This window comes from Phoenix dactylifera, chromosome 18, assembly GCF_051530095.1.
Source record: "Phoenix dactylifera cultivar Ajwa chromosome 18, Ajwa_hap1_PhDact_Kaust_v1.1, whole genome shotgun sequence".
NCBI classification, from domain to species: Eukaryota; Viridiplantae; Streptophyta; class Magnoliopsida; order Arecales; family Arecaceae; genus Phoenix; species Phoenix dactylifera.
Window position 1 is genome coordinate 10090787 of NC_143207.1, and position 26646 is coordinate 10117432.

The 26646-nt window shown below is 39.5% G+C and overlaps 1 protein-coding gene across 6 annotated transcripts; it reads right to left on the bottom strand.

Annotated features, from left to right (window-relative positions):
* Window positions 1-5000: 5000 nt before the first annotated feature.
* On the bottom strand, window positions 5001-25085 carry LOC103723807 (protein NETWORKED 1A). 6 transcript variants are annotated; one of them, XM_039119468.3, is made up of 7 exons: window positions 24649-25085; window positions 23784-23903; window positions 23560-23625; window positions 22967-23139; window positions 8794-11225; window positions 6594-8555; window positions 5001-6207 (listed from the first exon to the last, which is right to left on the bottom strand). In XM_039119468.3, exons 4-7 carry the CDS (start codon window positions 23067-23069, stop codon window positions 5050-5052), a joined length of 5655 nt encoding a protein of 1884 aa, XP_038975396.3. In that variant the 5' UTR covers window positions 23070-23139; window positions 23560-23625; window positions 23784-23903; window positions 24649-25085; the 3' UTR covers window positions 5001-5049. The 6 variants fall into 6 exon arrangements, with proteins under 6 accessions (XP_038975396.3, XP_026656045.4, XP_038975397.3 ...); XM_026800244.4 differs by having other exon boundaries at window positions 23560-23631; XM_039119469.3 differs by having other exon boundaries at window positions 24517-25082.
* Between the last annotated feature and the right edge of the window lie 1561 nt (window positions 25086-26646).

A 26646-nucleotide genomic window follows, 5' to 3' on the forward strand; every position in this document is an offset into this window, starting at 1 on the left:
TGGTTAGAAGGATTGGGAAGCTGCCTGGGTTGTGGGAGGTAGTTTTGATTAGGTCGGGCTCCTGGGGCCATGGGTCGAGGGTCGGTACGCCTCACTACAGAGGCTTGTAAGAAACTATCTACATCTTGAGCCAACTGGTATGCTTGGCCAAGGGTGGTAATCTCTCGGAGGATTAATTCTTTCTGAATTTCCTCGCGGAGTCCTGCCCGGAACCTAGAAAGAGTAACAGTCTCCTCTTCAATTACACCGCACCTCATGTGAAACTCTTCAAATCGTGCAATGTAATCGGCGACGGTTAAAGTCCCTTGAGTTAGTTTCTGTCACCTATCCATAAGGCGTTGTCGGTAAGAGAATGGCAGATACTTTTCATTCAGTTTTTCTTTCATATCCTCCCAGGTGGTGATACGAGGAAGCCTTTGGGTCTCACGCATATGTTCAACGTTATGCCAGTACCAGTGAGCTTGCCAATAAGCTTCATTTTAGCAAACCGTACTTTTCTATCATCAGTCATGTCGTACCACTCAAAATAATTATCCATGGCTGCTCTCCAATCAAGGTACACACTCGGCTCTAATTGACCAGTAAATGTGGGAGCATCTACTCGTACGGTACGAAGTAGTCGCTCGTCAAGATCGCGCTGGTGATCAGGAGGAAGTTGGTTCCTAGGGGGATGGGGAAAAGCTACAGGTGGTGTGGTCAAACCAAGCTCGGGATAAGCTGCGATTGGGGTTGACGGTTCAGGAGTCCTAGGGTGTTGGACTAGAGCATGGATCTCTCTTTTGAATTCATCTTGATCAGCTCGTAATGCAGCAAATTGTTCCAAAATATCTTGTAGAACTCTGGGGTCCATGGTGGGTAAAGGGGTCTGAGAGTCAGTGAGGAGGTACTCTCTACCACTACGGGTTGGCATGCAGGGACTACTCTAGTTGGTGATATGATATGCAATGCTACTAATGAACCCTAACTTACTAAATGCAATGCAGGACAACCTACTAATGCAATCTACTATGAATTCAGAAATCAGCAAATTTTCACAAAAATAACTTAAAATTAAATATTACTAATTTGCACTTTGGTTATTTCAGAATTAAGGCAGGAAATTAGTCACTATAAGAAATTAGGTTGCAAACACGTATTACAGTCGTTCAAAGTCCGAAAGTAATCTGATCTAGGAATGTTGAGAACTATCCTGCCGCTAGGATATGCTAATTTAATATCTAGATTTAGAGGGTGAATAGGGCGGGTGTGGTAATATATGTTCAGGATTTCAAAATATGACAGGAAAGTAAGTTTTCAATTATGGTTGTCATGCAAGAGAACTAGAACACAATTAGATAGACAAGCCCAAAAGGAGGAAGAACCTGTTACCTGTGGTGGATGCAGTCAACCAGAAGCATCCGTTGTGGAGTCTCGAACACGAAGTCGGCACCGGGTGGAGCTAGCTGAAGCGATGGGTCTGGATCTGCAGCACAAGGGACTCAGTGGAGCTGATTGCTGAAGCCAAATTATTGCAAGGCTGCAATGGATGCCAAGGGGATGCTGCCGTGGGCCTGTGGTTGCAGTTGGGCCCGTGTAATGAAGAGGGGAACAGGCAGCGGGGTTGGCACGGCCCTGCGGAAATGGTGGCCGAAATCAGAAAGGTGCTGCGGAGGCGGGAACGGTCGGAAACAGTGCCGGAGGTTCCTCGGGCGGCAACGGCTCAGGTGGAGGTGCCGGAGGCTGGCGGCGCTCGGAGTAGGCACGCTCGGCAGAGGCGGCGTTCGGACGGAGGCAACGGCGGCAGCGACGGGAGGCGGTCGGCGGCTCGGGCTCTGGCGGCACGACGGTGAAGGCGCGGCAGAGGCGGTGGTGGCGCGGCGTGCGAGCTTGGGCGGCGGCGGGAGGTGGATTGGGCTCGGGCGGCGCGGCCACGGAAAGAGGGAAGAAGGAAGAAAATGACAGAGGTAAGGTTTTTTTTTTTTTTTTTTTTTTGAACCTTAACGAGTTCGGGTTATCGGGTTCGGGTTTCGGTTGAAACCCGCTCCGACAATGGTGAAGCCCAGCACGTGCAGATCACGTGCAATTTTTTTTTTTTTTTTGCTTGTTGGACTCGGGTTACCGGGTTGTGGGTAACGGGTTTAGGACTTACCCGTTACCTGATTTCTTCTTCAACCTCCCGATAGATTCGGGAGGGCGAACCGGTCGCTTCGGCGGCTGCAGCGAAACGCCCGAACAGAGGGGCTATGGCGTTCGCGGTCGCCGATCCGTGGTCGGCGGGGACAGGCGGCGGCTTCTTCCGACGATCGGTCACAGGACCGACGGTGGCAGAACCGTGGAAGTCGTGGCACGGTGGGTGTCCGTGGGGCGCGATGACCTCCGGCGGCGAACCAGCGGCACGGCGGCGTCGTGAAGGGAGACGGCGGTGGGTGTGGGCACAGAGACAGGGACGGCCAACCAGGAAGGGGCTGTTCTCTTCTCTTTTTTTTTTTTTTGTCTCTGGTGAAAACCGATAGAGGGGAGGGGGGGGCTGGTGAAAACCGAGAGAGAAAGGAAGAGAGGAAACACTGGACCGTGGCTTTGGCAGCAGGGGCAAAGCCAACGTGGCTCTGATACCAAGTTGATGCCGCACAAATGCGGAAAAAGAGGAGAAGAAGGAAGAACAAGAGAGGAAGAAGGAAGAAGAGGTTCTAGAGACACAGGAAGAAGAGAAGGGGAGGAGGAGGAGGAAGAATAAGATCTGGGAGGAAAAGAAATTCTTAATCATTCATTAAACCCTAATCATGAAAATAGTTCCCTATATATAGGGCCCAAATACACAACTCGCATACACCCCCCTTACACAGAAATAAATCCTAATGAACCCACAAATAACACAAATAAGCCCTAAAATGCAAATAAGCCCAGAAATAAAATAAACCACAAATAAACCCTAGAATGCAAATAAGCCCAAAAATAAAATAATAAAATAAATATGCAAATAAACGAGTCTGGCTCAATCCGGGGGCTCAGGATCATCTGGATGAAGGGCTCTGATGTCCCCATCAATTAAGCTACTTGACAGCACTTGTTTAGCATATGATACAACAAATGGGTTTCATTAGCAGCTCACAGGGTCCTTTGATCATTTCTTTGAGGGAAAGAAGGGAGACCCACATAACGTAGTTAACTGAGTCCAAATACATGACAAACAGTTCTAAGACCCAAACCAAGAACCTTTGATTCCTTACGTTTTCCTGCATGTAATTGAACCTGTATAATATAATATAAAATTCTTCTTGATATAATATAAGGTAGATGGTTAGCCAGTAGAACTAGAAGAACTAAGCACCATCATATTGTTGTCGAATGCATTTTTGGCATTAAATCACTTCCAGCATATAAGTAGTACATCAATGGGCTCATGGTATACACTTTTCACAAACATTGATTCGAAATATCAAAACATTTGATTGTAAAAACTTATCATAAGCTAGTCTTCTTGTCCATTGAATATATTTTCAGATGCAGTAGCCTTTTTTTTTCCTACTGCATCTTACAAAGTAAAGCTTTAAGTTCTCTGCTAGAATACTACATTATACAATCAAACTGCCCTATATATTGGTCAATGCAGTAAAGATACATTATTGGAATTTTCAGAAAGAGCCTTGACATTTTGAATTCAATATCCAGCTGAAGGCCCTTGAAAAATCATCACATCATTCTATGTGAAAATCATCACATAATGGGTCGCCAAAGACAGTTTTTCATCAAGAGCTAAGAATAAACATAGAACTGCAGAAGAATTCAAAATAATATGAATTGCAAGGACTGCGCGCTAGAAGACATGCTCTTAACAAATAATGAGGAAAAAACAATCATTAGATCATAGTCATTTCAAGCCCTGCGCACGTGCTGGCATACTGTGCCATGCCATGCAAAAATAGATAGTAAAGGTTCAAAACAAAGACTTGATATCCTTTATGGTTAAAAATAATTTAGCTAAAGAGCATTGATTTGTCCTGGGCATCAATAGTGGCCCCGCACTGGTCAGCACTTGAAACCTATTTAACCAAGTAGATTCTGCAATTTAGCCTGATGTACCTGCACCACCAACACCTAATCACAGGCATTGGTGTGATACTCAGATGCAGCTCCATAACAAGTAATTCCGATTTCTTTTTGTGAGAATTATGACAGGAGGAAGCCTGGCTGGACTTGGGGTAAGGCCGGATCTGAACCCAAGTCACCGGTATGCAACAACTAGCACCTTTACCAGCTCGGCTAAACAAGTTGGCACCACTTCATAACAAAAAATTCTTAAATCCCGAAAAGAATCTGGAACTTGAACACATAGCAAGATTAGCCACAGGAACCCAAGTCCATGTATCATAGCTTAAAACCTTGGTATAGCTACTCTAGGGTGGCTCAGAATAGAAAGTGGGAGAGGAGGGGGAGGGGGGGTGCGGGGGGCTGGTGGCGGGCTCAATACACATGCATCCTAACTGATAACAGTATTGTCATCAAAACCAATTCAAAATGAGTTCTTCTATGGAACAGACTCCAAATCAAGAAACCTCAATAAAAGGATGAAGAAGAAATTTACATCTAGCTGTTAACTGAACACTAATTAAGCTTTCTCAAAGTAGAGCTGAGAACTGGAGTTCCTAAAAAGTTTGGAATTCATGATATCAAGGCTCTGTCAGTTGTCAGTATATAGCTGCAACATCCACTTTCAGAACATCATACTAAATCTTAATAATGGGTGTTCAGATGATGACTTGAGAAAATGTATGCCATAAAAAAAGAAAAAAAATCAAGAGCTAGAAAAAAAGGGTAAAGTTCACTAAGAAGCTCAACTGACTTAAACTAGGCCTAACATATACACTTCCTCTTAAGCTAAGCAATTCAGAATGCAGGGGACTTGACCAAGAAAAATTCTCACAATAGCCTATAGACTATAGAGTAAAACTGTAGTGAAAATGAGGTGCTTGAGAACTCATACCCCTTTCCTGAGAAAGAAGGGTACATTCCAAGATAGCAGATTTTGCTGTGGAAAACAAGAACTTCTCATATTATTAAAAGCACAGGAAATTAGTTGTCACCCTTGGTTTTAAGCCTCAAGCACCCACAGAATGGGCTTTTCTTTTTCTGTCTAGGGCTGTCTCTACTTCCATAGAAATAATCCCTCAAAAGGACTCTGGCTCTTCTGTCTGCAGCTTTACTTCGGCTGTTCTCATGCTCTTCTTCAAGTTTCAGCAAGATATACTGGATTTGTTGCAGCTCCAACTCCAATCGTCCAATCCTTTCTGATCCCCTCCATGCCTCTTCTGAGATTTTGCTTCTTCCCACATTCCCCATTTCTTCAGTTTCAACAGCTATATCATCAGAAGGAACGGAATAGTCTTTGGCCTTCTTCGTCAACTTGCCTGTGATATCAATCAGCTCCAATAGAGCTCTCTCAGCCTTTTCCAATTGTCCTCTGAATTTATCATATTCAGAACTCAGAGGTCGCTTCCCTTTTTGAGAGCTTTCCATCTTCCCCTTCAACTCCTCCACACTTGTCTGAAGGACCGACAGCCTCTGGGAATCAGAAGCCAGCCTTTCGAGGACCCCCTTGCTCCATTCTTCTTGGGATTCCGATATTCTCTTGGGTATCTCTAGCTTGTCAATGGCCAACTCTTTCTCAGTCACTAGTTCAGAAGAAGGGGATTCACCCTTGTCTTCCTCCACAGCCTGTATATCATACTCCATAGCTACTGATGATGCTTTCCATGTCCCATCATTGCAGTCACTTTCAGCAGTTTCCCATAACTGAAGCATTTGATCATCGATTTCAGCATCATGGATCCTACTCAGACCATATGAGCCAACACCATTCCCATGTTGTGAAGAACTTGAAACCTGGTCCAGCTGAATATCTTTCATTCTCTGCTCATACTTTACCTTGGAAGACTCAGCATCATCTATATCTTCATCCTCATTCGGTTGTCTGATGGAATCCTCTTGTACCTTCCCTTGGATTGCAGCTGCTTTTAACTCTTCAATTTCTTTCCTCATACCCTCTAGGTTAGCAATGAAAGCAAACTTTTCTTGTTCTAAAAGACTCCCAGTATCTATAATCACCTGTTTAAGTGCGTCAACTTTGGTAATCAACTTCGGCATCACTAGGATTCCAGCAGGCACCACAGCACCATGGCCTTCACTCAGTTGACTGCTCTCATCATGCTGATGAAACATCAAAGTCATATCCTGCAAAGAAACATCTTAATGTGTTAAAAAATAAAGCCTCAGCCATTTCGTGTTCATTCAACGTGCCCAATCTGTGTCTGACCTAGTCAGCCACAAGGTCATGACTTAGGTTTTGGTGAGAAATTAAGACAAAATTTCCAATATTCAGGGAATGCAGAGAATTCTGCATTTAGTATGAGATAACAAATGAATAAAATTTATATTTGCAGACCACTTGCTTGTCATTTTGATGTTTGATGCTGCGTAGTGAATTCGTCGCAGGGAGTCCTCGAAGCAACATTTGTAAAATGTTAACAAATAAAAAAGTTGATATAACACTATGCAGAGATAAAAGTAACATTTAGTAAGACTTTGATGATTATCAACAATGATAGAGAAACAAATACCTGCTCTTTGTGATCCTTTTGTGCATGAAGATTTGACAGTGAAAGGGTATGCTCTTCTAGAGAGGTGACACTGTCCACTAAAGACTTTAAAAGGGGCAAATACACATTCAGATCAGCCTTTAATCCTCTATTTTCTCCCTCCAGGACGAAGAGTTCTTTCTTCAGCTGACCAATATATGTATTTCTTAAAGTGATTACCTCATTGAGCATCTCTTTTTGCACAAAGGCACTAATCTCAAGGCTCTCACCTTCTACAATCAGCTCAAATACCTTTTCTTCATACAGTGATGCACTAACTGCAGAGGTTTGAGCATCACTTAATAATTCTGCAATTTCTCCTTTGCAGTGCTCAACTTCATCTATTTCTTTCTGCAGTTCAGAAGTCAGATGCTCCTCCCTTCTTATAAGCACTTCAGCCTCTTTATGCAGTATATTTATCTCCTCTTGTATCATCTCATTTGCTTCAGTAAGGCATGCAATCTCCTTGTCCCTAAAGACATTACCTTCTGATAAAAGTGAGATATTTTTCTCTAGCTCCTCTTTTACCGCCTTAGCCACAACAATATCCAGCTGAAGCGCCTCAAGAACTGTAGATAATTCTTTGTTCTTTTCTTCTGTGGATAGAATTTTCTGATTTGCTTCTGAAAGTTCCCTGTCTTTTTGTGTCAACATATTGTTCATCGATTCAATTTGAAGATTCAATTCTTCAAAAAGACCAGTGACTGTGTTTAGGTCAAACTCTAAAATCAGTAAATGACTTCTCAACTCTTCCAAATAAATGATGGATTCCTTAAGGTGCATATTTTCTGCTAGTAATACTCCTGTTTTTTTATTCAGTTCTTTGACCTCATAATCTAGGTCATTTTTGACCAATTGAAGGCAATCCAGATCATCACTCAACAACTTCAACTCCAACATCCTCTCAGCATCAAGACTCCTGAAGAAGAAATAGAGGTGCTCCAGTGTCATGGCCTCTGCAAGAACAACACTGTTTTCATCAACCAGTTCATTGTGCTTCTCCCTCAAGCAGTAAAGTTCCTTCAATAGAGACCGATTTTCTTCAACATGCTCGCAAATTTCAGTTTGCAACTTCTGATGAGATTCTCGCAGAACTGATAGCTGTCCACAAAGAATATCCATCTCATTTTTCAGTAGTTCCTCCCTTTGGTTGCTTGCCATTAAGGCTTGCCTCAGTTCTCCATTCATCTCCAAGAGTTCATGCTTCTTGTTTTGTAAACTTAATAATTCTGCTATTTTGACATGAAATTCCCATCTCATATCAGCCAAATCCATTCCTATTTGCTCTAGAAGGGTGAAAAGAACTGAAATCTCAATATGGAGATGCCGGTTTTCATCCTCTGCATCTGAAATACAGTTTAGCAATCTTGTAATGTCAACCATCATATTCTGCAATGCAACTTCACCACTGATTCCATCTACAGATCCAGCATCCTTGTTGATACTAAATGTTTTCACCGCCTGACATATGCCTTCATTTAGCTTCTCATTATGCTCTGTTAGCAGCATCATCTCTCCTCTCTGGACAAGATTTTCCTGCTTGAGTTGTGAAACTAGCTTTTCTGCAGACGAAGACGCCTCTAGATGCTTTTGACATTCTTTGGAGAGAATAATGTTTCCTTCTTTCATATCACACAAACTTTTTTTCAAGATGAAAATGTCAAGTAAGGCATTCATATTTTTTAGCTCTTCTAGTTCCAGCTCCTCCTCCATAAGATGGCTTTCTTCTTGCAGGCAATGGATCTGGTTTTCTAGAGTGACCAGCTGGCTCTTGTATGACCGGATAGAAGTTTCATATTCTTGTTTCTCTAGTTTCAATAGATCTTGCAGCTCCTTGACTTGAGTGAGTATAAGATCCTTCTCCCTTAACAAACTCGAGTGCTTGTCTTCTAGATCCGCATACCTAAGCTCCAGATATTCCAGACTCTCTGTAACACTTTTCACCTGACACTCAAACTTGGGAATCAGGACTTATTTTGGGAGTTTTTTTGTAAAAAATAGAGTAAAAAAAGATTATTAAGGAACATAGGACCACAAACATTAAAAGTCATTGTCCAAAAAGTTAATACTTTGAAGAATATTATATAAACACACAGAATTAGACATGATCTCACAAACTTGAGAAATTCAAATAAAACAATCTAAATCTAAAGCAAAAAGAGGAAGATCTTGAAACATTCACCTGGTTGGCAGAAGTATGTTTTTCAGCAAGAAGAGTAGAATTCTGATCATTGAGAGACTGGCAGGATTCTTCAGAGTCCTTCAACTTTGTTCTGAGACATTCGAGCTCAGCATTCACATCAGACACGGAGTTCTCCAAGAAAGTATTTTTCTCTGAAATCTTCTCCGCATTCTTAGCATGGATCTCTACCTGAGAAACAAGCAAAGCCTTATCAGCATTAAGTGTGAAAATCTCACCACTGAGAGATTCCTTTGAAGCTTCGAGCGCTCCAATGTTCTGTCTCAACAGTTCTAACTCAACATTTGCATCTGAAAGAGAATTTTCTAAGAATACATTCTTCTCCAAAAGCTGATTCATGTCTTTTAGCTTGTCCAAAATAAGTTCCTTTTCAACCTCATGTTTCTTGCAGATCTCTTTCAGCTCCATGTTTCCGTTCTGCAACTCCTTTACCAACCCCTGAAGGGACTCTGCATTAACACTGCAAGCCTTCATTTGCTCCATAAGTAGTTGATTCCTCTGCTCCAAACCACTTCTATTTTCTTCTAGGTGGCAAAGTTCTTGCTGACGAACTTTTTTTTCTTCTACATGGAGACTGACTTCATGATCAAGTGTCCTCTTTGTTTCATTCAAGAAAATGATTTCATCTTGCAGATCTTTTACCTTAGCTGCAGAAGAGAGATTTTGTTCATTTAGGCTATCATTTTCCTTCTTAAGCTTGAGTACCAATTCTTGAAGGGACTCTGCATTAACACTGACAGCTTTTATTTGCTCCATTAGTCCTTGGTTCCTCTGCAGCAGATCACTTCTATCTTCTTCTAGGTGGCAAAGTTCTTGCTGAAGAACTTTCTTTTCTTCTACATGGACATCCACTTCATGATCAATTGTCCTCTTTGTTTCATTCAAGAAAATGATTTCATCTTGCAGATCTTTTATCTTAGCTACCGAAGAGAAATTCTGTTCGTTGAGGCTATCAATTTCCTCCTTAAGCTTGCTTACTTCCTCCTCTAAACTCGCATTACTCTGTTCCATGTCCTTCAACTTCTCAACGCCCTTTTGAATCTCCAAGCCCAAAAGCTTCACATCGTCCTGAGATTGGGAGTGTAGTTTCTCCATGGATTGAAGAGCTATCTCAAGTGTCCTCTTTGTTTCCGTCAAGGTAATTATTTCATCCTGAAGATCTTTTATCTTCATTGCAGAAGAGAGATTTTGTTCATTTAGGCTGTCATGCTCATCCTTAAGCCTGTGAACTTCTTCCTCTAAACCTACATTGCTATATTCCATGTCCTTCAACTTCTCAATCACCTTTTGAATCTCCAAGCCCAAAAGCTTCACCTCCTCCTGAGATTCGGAGTGCAGTTTCTCCCTGGACTGCAGAGCCATTTCAGCCTTCGCGCATCGCTTTTGTACATCTTCTAAGGAAATGATAAGTTTTTCCAACTCTTCTTGCTTTTGATTAAGTTCTTGCTGCTGCACCTTCTCTTTCTGTTCTAACATGCCCAGCTCCAACTGCAGAGATTGGCTAAGTTCTTCAGCACTCCTTAGCTTCATGACTTCCCTCATCATCTCATCACTAAGCTTTTTAAATTCTTTTTGTCTGTTGGAGATTTCGGACTCCAGACTTGATATTCTTTCAAGAGATAACTGGTATTGAAGAAAGGTAGCATTTTTCTCAGAGTTTAATTTAGAGAGACTGTCCTTTAAACTTTCGATTTCATTTTGAGCTTTATTATCACATTCAGATGCTGATGTTATTTGGTTTCTCAGATTTTGGATCTCTGTTGATAACCGTGATATTTCTTCATGCAGATTCTTCATGTCATCACTTGAATCCTCTTTCTCCTCAACTTCTCGTTTTTCAAGATCTCCTGACCCACTATGTGATTTATGCTCATAAACTTTTCCCTCTTCTTCATGGAAGTTCAGGCCTCTTCCTACTCTTCCTTCAGATAAATTTGTATGGGCTGCTCCTTCCCCAGTTGCAAACATCTCGTTCAACTGCTTCAAACCTTTTTGGCTTGATAATGCATCACCTTCTCCAGAATAAGCCCCATTTCTTTTAATGGCATGAAAATGTGACGATACACCCAGTGCATCCTTCTGTAAGTCTTCTGGATCTAATGATGCTCGAATGGGTGCAGGCATTTCAGGTGTTTGAGGCTCCACCTCCGTGCCAGATGAACCAGAAGGTGACTCATCAAGCAACACCAATGGGACTTGGTTGGGGAATGCTTCTGCCATTGTTCGGTGAGCCTGGCGGAGTGCCCCAGTTGCATGATCATATCTTTCAGCTAAAGCACGGTATGCTCGGTAGAACTCCTCCACCAGTTTCATAAGCTCAGGCCGTTTTTTGTAGTACATCTCTGCTCTCCTTGCAAAAGAATCAGCATCTTCTTCTATGAGTTTGATCATTGCCTTGACCTTCATGTCCATATCTGTGCAGGGAAGCTCAAGTTTTCAGTGAAATGATATTCATAAAAGTATATCTTTACAGGTGACAAACAAATAGTAAAGTTCTTGTACTGTACAAAAATGATTGCATAAATTAACTTTATTATATTAAAAAATTATTAAGAAAATACAGATCACATAAAGTAATGCCAAAAGTTTTAATTGACTAGATGTTCATCAGCAATAACATCTGTCCTTATATGCACCACCTTTGCAAATTATGCTGCTGTGATGGATTCCTCTCCATGATGTGGTAAAGATGACTCCTAATCCTTGTGAAAAATGATGGTGTGGTTTCTTTGTCAGCAGGATTCACCTAGGGTGCTTGATCATTTCTTTTAATTCTCAAGTATGTGGTGGCCTGGCATGTTGCAACCCTAAATCTGCATTCCCTCAAGAATAAGGTGCCCCATAGTCAGGTTCACCCCAAATGAGCAAAATGCAATTCAACCTTGCATTGTATATGACTGACCACCGTTTCGGTATCGGACCCCATACCAGTATCATCTTATTACAATGTCGGCACACCCGGTATGGTATCCGGTTCGGCGTACTAAGTGTCGATACGTCCCCGTACCGTGTACCTATTTGGTACTTATACCAATTGGTATGGTTGGTATGAGCCAATACCGACCGGTACGACAAATCTTGCGGGCCACTTATTAGGACCAATAAGGTCTTTTTTTCCCCTTAATTTGTGACCACCCCCTTGTTTTAATAGGAGTTGATGCCACACGGATGTAAGCAATCTGCATGGAATCTTTCTCACCTATCTTCTGCGTCTTCTTTCCCTCCCTACTTCTCTCTTCCTCTCTTATTCTTTTTATTTTCTATTCCATTTTTTGCTGTTTGGTTACTGACATGGTATCAGAGCCAAGTTAGGACTGTTCTGTTCCTGTTGCCTGGTTCGAGGACTTGTGAGAGATACATCCCAACTTTGCAAAGAGGAAAGACTTTGACCATGCTATTGTGATTTCCTCTTGATGCGTGGGATGTGAATCCCAAGTATGCTGTCCATCGATTGCAGCCCCCTTTATTATATGAAGCTTGTGATGCCATGAAAGAGTGCTGTTGGATGCTGGTTATGTTCAAATAGGCATTAATTTTCCATTGGAGAGTAACTGTCCAATGATCCAATCAAGACAAAATACCTGGACAAATCATGGTAAAATAAATTTATCCTTTATGAAATCAGTAAATTCTGTGCTTGCTGTTCCGTAATGCAGAAATCAGCATATTCTTATTTGATTGATGATTAGTAAGGGTCTGCATATTATCTCCTTGTCTTGAGTGTGCTAGTGATTCTTAGTTGTCTTATATCGGTGATTTATGCTCCTTGCTAAATATTGATTCTATTTACTGTTAATGGATTATGGTGGGAGGAGAAAGTGATATGCAGGAATTTCCACTCGTGATATATTTTGTACATAAATCAAGCTTTCTGGGGCTAAGAAATATTTACAATGGGCCAAAGCTGTAGAAGTTTTCTTGAAGGCAAAAGGAAAACATGATTATCTCATTGAAAATCCTCCTTCAAGTAATCGTAGAATTAAAGAATGGCAGAGAGAAAATTCACAAGTTATGACTTTGTCATGGAATAGTGTGGAGGCTAGTGTTAGTAATAATTCAATGTTCTATGACACAGCAAAGTACTTCTGAGAAACTACAAGAGAAATGTATTCTTCAGAAAAAAATATCTCTTGAATTTAAGAGACATATGAACAGATTTTTCACCTTCAGCAAGGAAATGAATCACTTAGTGAATACTATAGTCAATTGAGAGGAATTTGGGGGGAGTTAAATGTGTATCAACCTCTCATAAATGATATTGAAAAACAAAGAAAGTAAAACAAGGATTTTAGAGATGCTAAATTTCTATCTAGGTTTAGTTCAGATTATGATCAACTAAAGGGTCAATTCATTAGTAGCGAGCTTCCTTCTCTGAACATCGTATATGCTCATCTTCAGCAGGTATCTATCTCATCCCCTACTCAGCATGTGAGTGAAAATCTGCATTTGTCTCTACTAGTAGAGATATAGGAGGTCGCGGAGATCACAGTGGATGTACAGGGGAGGTGGTAATAGCACAATGAAATGTACCAAGTGTGGATGCACTAATCACACTGTGGAATGCAACTGGGATGTCATCGGAAGGCTGGCTTAGGCTAAAGCCGCAAGTACAAATCAGGCACTAATCACCTGCTTCATCCATGCTTTCTACCTCATGTAATAAGGTCTCTGATTCTCAGGAAGAGTATAATCAACTGCTTTTGCAGAAGTCTCCATCTAAAGCCACTGTTTCTCAGTCAGGTATTCTACATGCTCACCATGCATCTCATTGCTCACCCCCCTGGAGATTGATTCAAGGGCTTCTGACCATATGACTGATTCTCTTAATTATTTTCTTCTGTTAGTTATTTATCCTCTTCAAATCATGTTACTTTGGCTGATGATACCTTATCGTCTATTTCTGGACAAGGAGAGATCCGAGCTTCACCCTCCATGTCATTGTCTTCAGTCTTATATGCTCCTAAATTTCCATGCAACTTATTGTCTGCCAGTCAGTTAACTAAGTCCCTCAATTGTGCGATTACATTTTATCCTGCTCATTGTGAATTTTAGGATCTTCACGCGAAGAGAACTAGGTGGAGGATGTGAGAAAAGAGACCTATAACTTCTTGATTCTCATGGTGGTTCCTCCAAATCCATTGAGTCATAGCGAATCTTTGGTTAGATGGCACTGTCATTCAGGACAACCATCATTTCCTATTTTGCAACATATTTTTCCTAATTATCTAGAAATGTTAAAAACCTTGAATGAGACTGCTTTATGTCCTTGTTATTGTACCTTTATTTAAGCTCAAATAAGCTCAACCTTATATTCTATATGTAATGGCCGGTCACTTATTAGGGCCAATATGGTCTTTTTCACCCTAATTGGCGACCACCCCCGTTTAAATAGGAGCTGATGCTGCAAAAATGTAAGTAGTCCATACAGAATCTTTCTCACCTATCTTTTGCATCTCCTTTCTCTCCTCTTTTACTCCCATCTTCTCCTCTCTTCCTATCTTATACTTGTTACTTTTCTATTATGTTTCTTGATGTTTGGATACCATGACAAGGCCCATATCACTGTAACAACCAGGGTCGGCGGAACTGTCCCAAACTGGGCGGTTACGATAGTCTCGAGCCATACCAGTGGCTCACCAGTATGGTTCCGGCAACGGAAACAAAATCCGTTACCGAAGCTAGAAAAGGAGAAAGAAAGAGAGAGTGAGCGGGGGAGGAAGAGAGAGGGAGAGGGCGGGACGCTGGCGGAGGCCGCGGCCGCTTCCTCTGTTTCGTTTGAAATAGGGAAGCAGCCACGGCCTCGCTTCCCGTGGCCGAGGCCAGCCTCCGCCGGTGTCCGCCACCCTCCGTCGGGCTCCCTCTCTCTCTCCCCCTTCTCTCTCTCTTTTCCTCTCTCCCACGGTCTGCGTGTTGTCTCCTCCATCGGTACAAGCCCAGCACGGCCTGTGCCGACTTGTGCCGCCAGAGAACCAGTATTGATTCTACCGACCTTGGTAACGGCTGTAGGACATAAATTAATTTGCACTCTATATCAATTTTAGAATATACGATATAGGCATAAATGCACAAATACAAGCTTGTGCTTTACATTTTCTCCTTTCTAACCCCGCACTTGACTGTCCCATATAACCTTGTCCTTTTTAAGATGATCTGCAGTTTTGAATTTTGAAAGTCCTTTTTTTTCTGATTTTTTTCTGAGAATTTCATCAGCCTACATTAAATTGAAAGTTTTTCTTTCTCAATTTTTTTTGGTTTTTATGGTTTCAATTACCATTTTATTTGATGAATAAGGATTTTAAGAGCTAATCCCTAAAACAGGGCCTGATCATCATAGCCAAGATTATGGGTTTTCTTGAAAAAGTAATCAACGCGATCATATTTTACTTGCTTTAAATTCAAATAGCATTATGGAATTCAAAGAAACTCTGTGCACCATAGATCCAGGTCTTTTGGGGCCTATGAACTTATAGGTCATGACACTTCCACTTTCTTCAATTTTTAAATGAGAAATGAATATTTCCGTTTAGTTTTTAGCATGAAAGTCCAAATATTGTTGTACAATGCCTTAGACAACAAACCACTTGAAACTATGATATGCACATAATGTTAAACGTATAGAGGTCAGAGAAAAGCGTGTTTCATAAATGCCTGTACATTATGATAAAGCAGTTTAAATCAGTCTAAATTAAGGGAAAAAAGTTGAAAAAACTAATATATCTCATTTCATAGGTTGTAAATCTTTTTTTGACAAACTTGCTTAGTATTGTGTCAGTGCATGCTAAGTATTAACAGGACAAGACACAATGTGTGTGCACATAACACCAAACTCTTGCCAGCAGAGCCAACATATATATGATTCTCCATTCCTAGTGAATAAGTAATGTGATATTTATATATAAGATCCCGTCCCCCCCCCCTCCCCAACATATTTATGATTCTCTATTCCTTGTGAATAGAGGGGGGTTTCCCTTCTTTTCAGAAAAATCTCTATGCAACTACAATTACTTTTAAAAGTCTTTTTTTTTGGAGCTTCTATTCTTAAGTGATTTGGGAAACTGATATGTATGTTCTATCCAATGGTCACTTTGTCTAACTTGTGAAGATGTTTATTTTCTTTAGCAAACAGAGAACAATCAATTTCCCCTCTTATATAACCATGACTTATATTATGACTTATCATCTCAGATGCTCGATGAAATTTGATAAAATATTCTTGGTACAAGTATGATCCACTTAAACAAAAGGTTCGCCATAAGATTCTCATCAGTTGTATCCCAAGAAATTCAACATCCAGGCTATGATATCAAGTAGGCTCATTAGGATCCATCAATATGCACACCGCAAGCTTCAATCAGTGCTTAAGTATAGTTTGCTTGTCACCTACTTAGACAATAAAGACTTCAATAACCATATAAACAAAAAATTTGAGTAGGTAAATATCATGATAGGAAGTTAATGCAAGAAGAAGTATCTTGATCTCATTGGAGTACACACTAGAACCATGTATTTCATGATTGATAGTAAAATGTGAACAGCACGTCACTAACAAGAAATATTTTATAAATGTAATAAGATTATATGTTCGTTGAACCACATAAAATAGCAAAACAAAAAAAAAACTTGGCTCTCTTCATTTTCCTTCCTCATTCTCATATTTTTCCTTATAATAGAAAAAACTGATGTTATATCATAATGTAGTAATTAACTTTTCATCCATCCTGGGCATCACATCAAGTATGCTATAAAAGATTTTAGCTATTCTTGGGATCCAATGTGCTGTAGTACATATGATAGAAAACAGAAATATACAAAGAGTTACAGGAGCATATAGTTTGTTAAGTTAGCACGATACCTAGCTGGCCAAAATAATATCTAATCATAATTAACTACCGTTTCATACTTTCATGTGTTAGGAAGAAGATAAGAAACAAACAAACAAAGGAAGCAGAAGTTTGGTTATGGCTCACAGACATCTAAGCTCAGAGTGATGCTAATACAGAAGGATTCTCAAACTTGATATTGACCACTTTGGCCACTACAAGTAGAGCTGGACAAGATCCAGGAGCAACATCCACCACCTCGGGAAGCCGTATTGCAAGCAAACTTCCTATGGTCATAACTTGGTCATACCACGTCCAATTAAGACGATCTTTTTTTTTAAATCAGACAGTTTTTCGAGAGTTACAACATAAAGCCACGCCCTTTAGAGTGTGGCGCCCCTAGTGATCGAACCCAACTTCCATCTTTTGGTATCTAAAACGGGCCGGTCAAACTGAACATTTCATTTCCACGTAAACATTTGCCCAAACGTTATCTCCCAATCCATAAAGAATTAGATGAGCGACAGAAAGCAAAGTTAATGTAGAAGTTGAGATCTACGCTTGTAGAATTTTAGTTTTTTCTTAATTATTTCTATTGGTCATATTTATTTTTGGAGATCTAACCCTATTCGAACTATGAGAGAAATCCAACCCAAACTATAAAAAGAAGAACCTCATTAGTACTATAAATATGGGCTATGTACCTCTGTTTATGAGATGTGGAGTATCAACGAAAAAAAGATTCTAAACCCTACTTTCACAATTCTTCCATCTTTTTTTATATTTCTTTTGAGCAAAGTAGGCCGAACCGGACCACTCGGTTCGGCCCATACCGAGTTGACCCAGTGGAAAACCGGATCGATTTGCCTATTGAAATCAGTTCCAGTTCCAAACCGGTCGAAACGGGTTCCAAACCGACCGAAACCGGCCAAAAAAAGGCTCGAGCTGGACTGAACCGACCGAAACGGCCTGGAACCAGACTGAAACCAGCTGGTTCCGTTCGAACTGGGTGCAAACCGGATGGTTCGCACCAAATCAACCTGATTCGAAACCGAGCCCTCTCCTCTACTTCTTTTGTTAAAAACAAGTGTTGGGAAGGTCGAAGGCATTCCTAACAGTTTGTTTTGAAAGTTCATTTAGCTGTAAGATGGCTAAAACTCCCCCTTCCCCTCAATTTGTGAAATCACACAGATTCAACACAATTAAAGAAAGATTCAAGCCTAAATATGATGTGCTTCTTGTTCCCTATCTTATTTTCTCTATTTTCTTACTTAAGAAAATAGCTCAAAATTTACAAAATAAGGAGAAATCATGCCAAAATTTTTGATTTGGCCTTGATTTTATTATATGTTGTAGATCTATGGATAATCTACATGATGACATAAATCTTTTTAAATTTTGGATTATATATAATTTTTAAAAATTAAAAATCAAAAAAATTGTACAATCAGAAGTGTATTTAGGGGCATGCAAACTACTGTCCAGAAAAATTTAGTATCTATTTATTCAAGTTTTGATGCGATCACGCGCACAATTACCTAGGCCTAAATTTAACAAAAATTAAGAAATAAGTAGCCTTTGATGCATGACCACGAGCTTAGAAAAATATATGTAACATCCATTGTGGAGTTCTACATGGATATGAGCTGAAATTAATTTTTTAAAATATTTATATTTAAAAAGTATTTTTAAATTTAAAAAATAATTAAAAATATATAATTAATACAAAAATTATAAAAATTAGTGGTACGTATTACATAATTCAGAAATAATTTCTGAAGTAGAAAACATATTTTTCTGAATTTTTGATATTTAAACATACTTTTAAATTTAAAAATAATAAAAATTAAATAAATAAATAAATAAATATGAAATATTTGTATATGTATTAGATAAATTAGATGTATTTTCTGAGGTAAAAAAATATCTTCATCATAACAAAATTTTGCTACTTTTAAATAATTAAAAAACTGGCGTACTTGATAAATCTGCAGGAATGAAACCATCAAAGAAAAAGAAGGCCAGAGCGTGATATTGGCTAGGATCATGAGCAAATGCTCTCGGGCCAACACCATTGAAAATGCAACTGGTGCAGCACAGAGTTCAAGGGAGGAGAGGTAATCAAATTGAAGCAACACTTAACTGGTGATTACTCCGACGTATCTATAGGCCGGAAATGCCCACAGGAGGTTCGACAGCTAATAAAGAAATACTTCACTAATTTCAGAGTAGTGAAAGAGAAGGTTTCCAAATGAAAGTAGAGGTGGACCGCCGAGCGGCAGAGCCACTTTTCTATCATTCCAGGGAGTCAGGATGCGTCCACTCCAAATGACGAGGCACAAATCTAGACTGCCATGCAGGCAAGCCTGCATGATTATGGGAGCAGGATAAGGTGGTCAGGCATAGGGCTCAATTTGGGCCCTCATACTACGAGTCAGGCTCCGATTCTGCGAGCAGTAGACTAGATCCAGAGTTCAAGATGCCTCCTCAATCAGGAAGGTCGTCAGCAGAAGCAGTGATTGTATTGCATCCATATTAGAGCTTTTGGTAGCAAAAAAAAATCATCCAGAGAGATTCCACCAGGAGGAGCAATCAATAATTTAGATCCATATGCCTTTCCCAACAGAAATTTGAAACAGCAGAGGGTTGACACTTGACACAATGCTGAAGAAGGATAAAAAAAGGATATGTGCCGAGCTATTGGATCCTGATTCCACTTTAGCTACGTTCCAATGAATATGGCAGACAATACATACTATAGATCTGTCATTTCCTCCATACAGACTGTCGGTCCTGACATACATCCTCAAAACCCAAATGACATCGACGGTGAGCTTCTGCACAATAATAAGGAGCTAGAGATATGAATTGTCACATACAAAAGCAAGTGGCCCACATATAGACTAACAGTGATGTGTGATGGTTGGACCGGTTCTGCTAGATGGAGCATTATCAACTTTCTAACATATTGTGATACGAAGACTTTCTTCCACACGCCGGTTGATGCTTCTTATCAGGTGCACGATACCACGTACATCCTCAAATTGATGGAGGAGGTGATTGATCAGGTAGAAGAAAAAAATGTCATTCAAGTCATCACTGATAATGAGCCACAATATAAGGCCACCGAGGAGATCTTGATAGAGCGGCGACCACATATTTTCTGAACCTCCTGTGCTGCATATTGTATCGACCTCATGTTGATGGACATTGCGAAAATTCATAGGGTGCAATAGACAGGGGAGCAGCCCAAACCATCACCAAATATATTTACAACCATACATTGTTCCTTTTACTGATGAGAAGGTATGCAAAGGGAGATATCTTGAGACCAAAAGTCATACGGTTTGCTACCAACTACGTTGCACTTGATAGCATTCTTGAGAAACAGCCCTACGTCAGATATTTGTCAGTCCTAAGTGGCAGAAAAGTAGATATGCGAGGGTCGGCACTAAAGGTAGCATTGTCGAGAACTTGGTGATGAGGCAGACATTCTAACATCGGGTCACTACTATAGTGAAGGCTATCAGACCATTATATAAAGTGCTTCGGGTCGTAGACAGCGAGAGATGCCCTCAGATAGGCTTCTTATATCACATAATGGAGAGGGCAAAGATTCAGATCAAGAAGACAGATCCGACGTATGCCCAGAAGTACATCGACATCATTGAGCGGCGGTGGGACTACCAGATAAGCAGGGACTTACATCTAGCAGGTAAGTAGGAACATTGAAAATTAGGCTGCTCCTGTACTTGTACAATTTTACTAGGACAATAGCGAACTCTATCTACAACATACTACTTAAATCCTCAGTTTCAGTACACTGTAGCTGGAATTGATATGGATGACTAACTTCTAGCCACTCTGCATAATATGATTTACAAGATGGAGCCTGATCCAGAAGTTGCGGCCCTATGTTTAGAAAATATAAGTTAACTTAAGTAGCATGTGTAAGTTAACTGATATCTTCAATTATTAACATACTACAACATGCTTCTTTTTCACATACTAAAATATTTAGAGAGGGCATTGACTGCTTTGGAGTCTTCGCAACTATCTTAAATAAGAAAAGTATGAATCCAGATATATTACACATCGGAAGAATATTTATCTGGCGTTAGATGGTTACTAATATGATAATATCTCATATATAATTTTCTTCAATATTTTTGCAGCTGAATGATAGATTCATTTTAGTTTGTCCGCAAAAAATCTTAAGCAGTTAGCTATCTCGATCCTCTCCCATACGGTCTCCTCAAGTGGCTGTGAGCGCAGCTGGTCTACCTTCACCCTCATCCATAGCAAGCAGAGGAATCGTTTGACACAGAAGTGCCTCAAAAGCCTTGCATTTGTTCACTACAATCTGAGGTTGAGGCTGAAGTGCATTTAGAAGGAAGTGGAGCTAAAATACATAGATTCAATCCATAATGCTCTCGTTTGATGATGAGAATGATCCTATAATCGGATGGCTTATGGGCCAGCAGTAGGAGTCGAAGCTTGATGAGCGAGAATCGCCTTCACGGCCGGTCAGTTTCGTAGCCAGCAAGACTAGGGTCGATGCAGGGCAATGGGCAGAGAGCAATATTCCACGCATCCTTCTAGCTGATCAGCCACAACCACAGGGGAGCCGAACACTACATAACTCCTTATCCAAAATATCTACTTATCAAGAGATTCTTAGATGAAGCCACTATGCTACCCAGCCAACTCAATCATGAGGGCGACATCCCAACATAGCCAGTTAAAGAGGAGAACGAAAGGTAAGTAAGCAGAGAGTGGCACGAAGGATAAGCAGGCAGCGAGTTGCACGAAGAGTAAGCAGGCAGCGAGTGGCACGAAAAGTAAGCAAGCAGCAAGTAACACGAAGGATAAAAAAGCAACTGCCCAGCACACCAAAAAAAACCAAAAGCACTTGCATCCCTAATGAAAAGTGTACAGGAGAAGCCAATTCATCCAGATTCAGAGACCAGGAGCAGCAGTTCTGGTGGTCATGGATCTGCTGACCAGAGAGGGAGGGGAGGACATGAGACCACCGTTTATGAGAAAATCGCAAGATGGTCTTCGATTCACCGATGAATATTAGTTTCCGTATGCTACATAGGGACCATGGTGCACGATCTGGTGGAGCCCACGAGAATTCGATTGCATATAAAAGACGGGCTCCTCGAGATCATTCAAGAGAACATTATGCAGCTACAGATGATCTCAAACATGAAGTAAGATCTATAGACATATTAAATTCCGAGTCGTATACTGGATCCTATTATCTACAGCCACAGACAGTTACGATCTATACGAATACGGATATGAATATGATGCATCTGAGGTATCTTTCGGTGACTACTATCTTATGCATCCCGAAGCATCTTACGGATCGGATTTTGCTGCCGGCTTATTCAGATAGGCCCCTTCATGGTCGTTTTATCAGGCAGTCTATTAGCCGAAAAATATCTCTTAGAGTTAAAGCTTCAGCGAGAAATCCAAGAGTGCTTATAATCCAAAGCGCGTTCCTTATGGGTGGACATACAAGACTACAACATCATTTGAGGCATCGCCACTCGACGAAATTTTAGATATCGGTATGCATGTTGTACTTTAAATATATGTAATTGATTGTATTATTTTATATTTTTAATCTTACTACTTGATTTGAGAATATTTTATTTTGCTTTTTTAGCATACAACATCTCACTAATCATTTTATATTTTGTATCATTTTAAAACAATAAGATACATCATTTAGATTAAACCGGAATCATAGGAACATAAAAAAATATCAAATTAGACTTAAAATTATTGAAAAAGTTTAAAAAGATTGATTACTAATGAAATCAACTTGAAAACTCCAAAAAAAAATTGAACGTGCCGGAATTGAGCATGCCGGTTTTGGTACGGTGTCGATTCGGTACCAGAACCAGCACGCTCAAACATACCGTGTGTTGGTACGATACCTACCGGTTCAACGGACTTCGTTTTTGAGAAATTCAAGTTGAATGGGTTGAAGAAATTATTCCTTTTTTCTAATCGGATCATATGCTGACATGTATGACACAGAAGTATAAAGCTTATTAATCTCAATTGCCTCTTAAAGGATTGTAATTTGCTAAGGCTTCTGCTAAATCATTATTAGTGCCTTTGGGTTACATAGCTAAAGGAAAATCCAACAGAAGAGTGTGACTACTCTACAAGAATATCATACCCCATAATCAGGTAATAAATATTGACCTTACACAAGTTTTCTTATGGGCAACACAGAACTTCAAATACTTGGCAAGATATCAGGTTCATAGTTGCATCCCTCAAACATGACAATAACGAATAAGAGATATAAATACCTGTAAGATTTTCCTGAAGCCATTTGGAGTTCTTTGGGCTGATATGACTGCCCCACCACCATGAGTACAGCTGTCTTGATTCACCATGTCGCAGAGTTGCCATGAATCCAAGCAGGCAAACCACTACTATCAGTTCTGATCCTGTGAGAACTCGATCCTTGCAACAATTAAACCTTATGTGATAGATCCAAGACAAACCAAGAGCCAAGTCAGAATCAAGGCAGCCACTTCATAGCCACATAATTCAACATATCAAAAGTAATATGATGATTTGTATTCCCTACTCTAATGGATGTAAGTCTTTACTAGGCAGTTGCATCGATACAAACATGTCAGAAATAGTAATCACAGTATAGGTTCACAAATTCCAGAATAAATATTAGCTTCTACAAAGAGAATAAACAATATCTTATCGACAAAGCACAAAAATGAAAGAAATATAAATTACTTGAATCATTGCTTAAGTAGGACTAAAGTCACGTATTAAGAATTAGTTACATCAAAAAAAAAAAAAAAGATGCAGAAGGTAAAAATATAGTAACATGAAAGCTTATCAGAAAGAAATCAGAAGACAGACAAAAAGATTTCATCACCTAATTTGAAGTCAGGAAAGAATTGGCAGCATCCTCAGTTTCTCATTCAGAAAACACTTCAAGCTGCTGCTTCTAGAGAAAAGGAAGCACATCAGCAAAAGCGTCAACAAAAATCCAAACCTATCATCTAAAACATGACAATATAGCTTTTCAGCAACTGGGTTTCAATAAAAAAAAAGCACGGAAAGGGAGGGGGGAACATATCAGATAGAGATGGAACTTACCAGGAAAAGAAATTGGCTGAGGGATTGAATAACAATTAACAACAATAATTGAGTGAAGTAAGCCTCCTCCGAAAAACTCCCAAAAGTTCTCTTTTATAGCTAGAAACTCCTAATTGACAACTGCCAAAACCAAAGAATCAATAGACACGACCTGGCTAATCAGAATTAGGAAGCAGAACTAACTTATAGCCAAGAAAAATAAATGAAGGGCCAAATCAACCTCTCCATTTTTTTGCCATTAAATCTTTATCCAATTAATATGATAACGAAAATAAAGTATTCCTTCTTGTGAATGAACAAAAATCTAGAAAACTTGTAAACCCAAAGACCGTTGCAATCACTGGGAGTACGAGATCACAGTATTTCTGCAGCCCAGATTTTCCATTTATTTAAGAAAAATTCAGTTATACAGTCGGATTCTGAACACAGATTCTTATAAAACAATAGGAAATCTAGATAGCCACAAAGCCAAAGCTTTAAAAACAACCAAGAAAAACACGATCAGAATACTGAGGGCAGAGAAGAAGAACAATCTTGCGAAAGAAGACCATACAGTGGAAAGGGCAAGAGAGATACAAACAACAGAAATCCTAACCACCGATCAGACACGAAACTCAACTGAATCAATAACTAAAAGAAAAAATCGAATCTCTTTACAACCGGGTACCGATCGCAACAGGAAAAAAAATCGAATCTTTGAAAGAAGTAAGATATAAAGTCGCGATTTGATTACCGAATATTGGTACTGAATCCGATGAAGCAAAGATCTTTAAGACCCATAAGCCCAAAATCGCAAGAAAATCATATCCGATCTTTAAAAGGAAGAAGCTATAAAACTGCGACGTTTAGGAGGAAGAAACCATACCACGCACAATAAACGAAGCCGCCTCTAACAAGCAGCTGTGAATGATCAATTCCCAGCTGCTTTTCTCATCCAATCTCACCCCATTTCGGCACTAAATACTCCCTCTCTCTGTGTTGTTTGTTTGTAACTCTTTGTACTGTGGAAGGGGAAAGCAAAGGCTGCACACAAGAAAAGGCGAGACAGGCGACAAAAACACGGAAAGGAGATATCTTAACGTTTAGATCTGAGATTTAGCAGAGATTTAGTAGGATTTGCAACTAAATTTGGGGACCTAAGCCTTCCGGAGAAGCAGAGGTTGAGGAGAAGGGGCAAGCTCGAAGCTTCGATTAGGAATAGAAGCTTAGAATTGAAATGCACCTATTGGGCCGTGAGGAATTCCTATTCTTCTTTCCATGGTGTTTTTTCTGCGTGTTTCCCTGCCTCTGTTTTTGTTCTGTATCGGGAGAGGGGTCAAATGTCTAAAAGTAGGCTTTTGATTTACTAAAATGGCCTCGGGATTTGATTCGTAGATTCTGTTGGGTTTTTTTTTTTTCTTGATTTCTGATTAGGTTTCCTGCTTAGATTTACAATGTAGCCCATGGATATGGGTTGGTTATTGAATCACAACTGTGGCTCAAAGAGTTCAGCTAGACATCTGACCATCGGAAAACAGTTCTAACTTTGATATTGCTCCAACCATCGTCACCATGGCAGCAAACTTAGGCAACAATTTAGACATGCAACCAACCCGCTTTAAATAGATTTAGATTTGGCTTGAGTATGTTTGGGTCATAGATAGATCAATCGATTAAACTCGTTTTTTTAAAGATTGCATTTAGGTATAACCTTTTGATTTATTTAACCCCTTTTGTCCTATTTAATAATTAGAACGGTTTGTAGATCTACTCATGTAACCCCTTTAAACTTTTTTAACCCATTTAAGATCTAATTAACTTGTTTAATTTGATTCACTTAGCTTATTTAACTCATTTAAATCTATTTAACCTATTGAAACCTACTTAACCTATGTAACCCATTTAACCTAATTTGAGTCATTTAATAAATACGTTATGGAGTGTGGTTGAATTACCTATTTAATAAAGGGTAGACTTAATATATATAATTTTCACTTGTTTAATAAACAAGTTGAGTTTGGGATTGAAAACATTTTGACCTGATCTATATCCGACTTGACTTGTATCTACCCTGGCTAACCTGATTGCCATCCTTAAGCATAATTAATGTGGAGGAGCACCAATGGACCCTAGCAAATATGAATTGTACATAACCAAATTACATATGTACTTGATGGTAATTATCAGTCATTTGTTGTTTTCATTGGAAATCATATTTGTTGTGTCATATATATCATGAAAAATGTGTAAAACTTTCTAAATACACTTCAAAAAGTCATACATAAATCTACATTGTAGAAGGTAGCTATGAAAGCAACTATGGAAGAAGTTGTTGCTTTATAAATCTTTTCTTTTTAATACTACCTTTTGATTTCTCTTGAAAAGGTATTAGGTGGATAATTCTTGACCAATCGCACATGGGTATTAAGCAAATTAAACCAATCAACAAAATTCAAATATAAATTCTATGCATACAAATGTTTGTAGGCATGCTTTATTTGTTATAAGTTTAGTATTGGTGTCATATATTCCTCCAATAATAAAAATTAGTTTGAAACTACAACGAGACAAATGGCACCACTTAGTTGTGTAATGCGAGTGGAATGTTGGAAACACATAAAAATATTTTAATATCTTTCCAAACCTTATATTCTCTAACATATGCTAATTAGCTATATCGACCCTGTAATACATTCAAGACTAATATATCACTTGATTCAATAAAAAATTACATAATTACCAAGACAACGAATTGTATGGTTAAGAGTAATTTGGATGCAAAAAGTGGCACAAAGATAGTCTCTTAAGTATTCACTTAAAGTATATTTGATTGTTTAATAATTTATGAAAGAAATAGAAGAAAAGAAAAGATATTCTAAGGACA

Coding starts and splice junctions, on each gene's coding strand:
- LOC103723807 (XM_088714249.2), bottom strand. CDS start 23,069: ATGGCAACTCTGCGACATGGTGAATCAAGACAGCTGTACTCATGGTGG. Junction 11,226..22,966: donor GCTTCAGGAAAATCTTACAG/GTATTTATATCT, acceptor TTCCCTGCACAG/ATATGGACATGAAGGTCAAG. Junction 6,208..6,593: donor AAAAGGATCACAAAGAGCAG/GTATTTGTTTCT, acceptor GTTTCTTTGCAG/GATATGACTTTGATGTTTCA.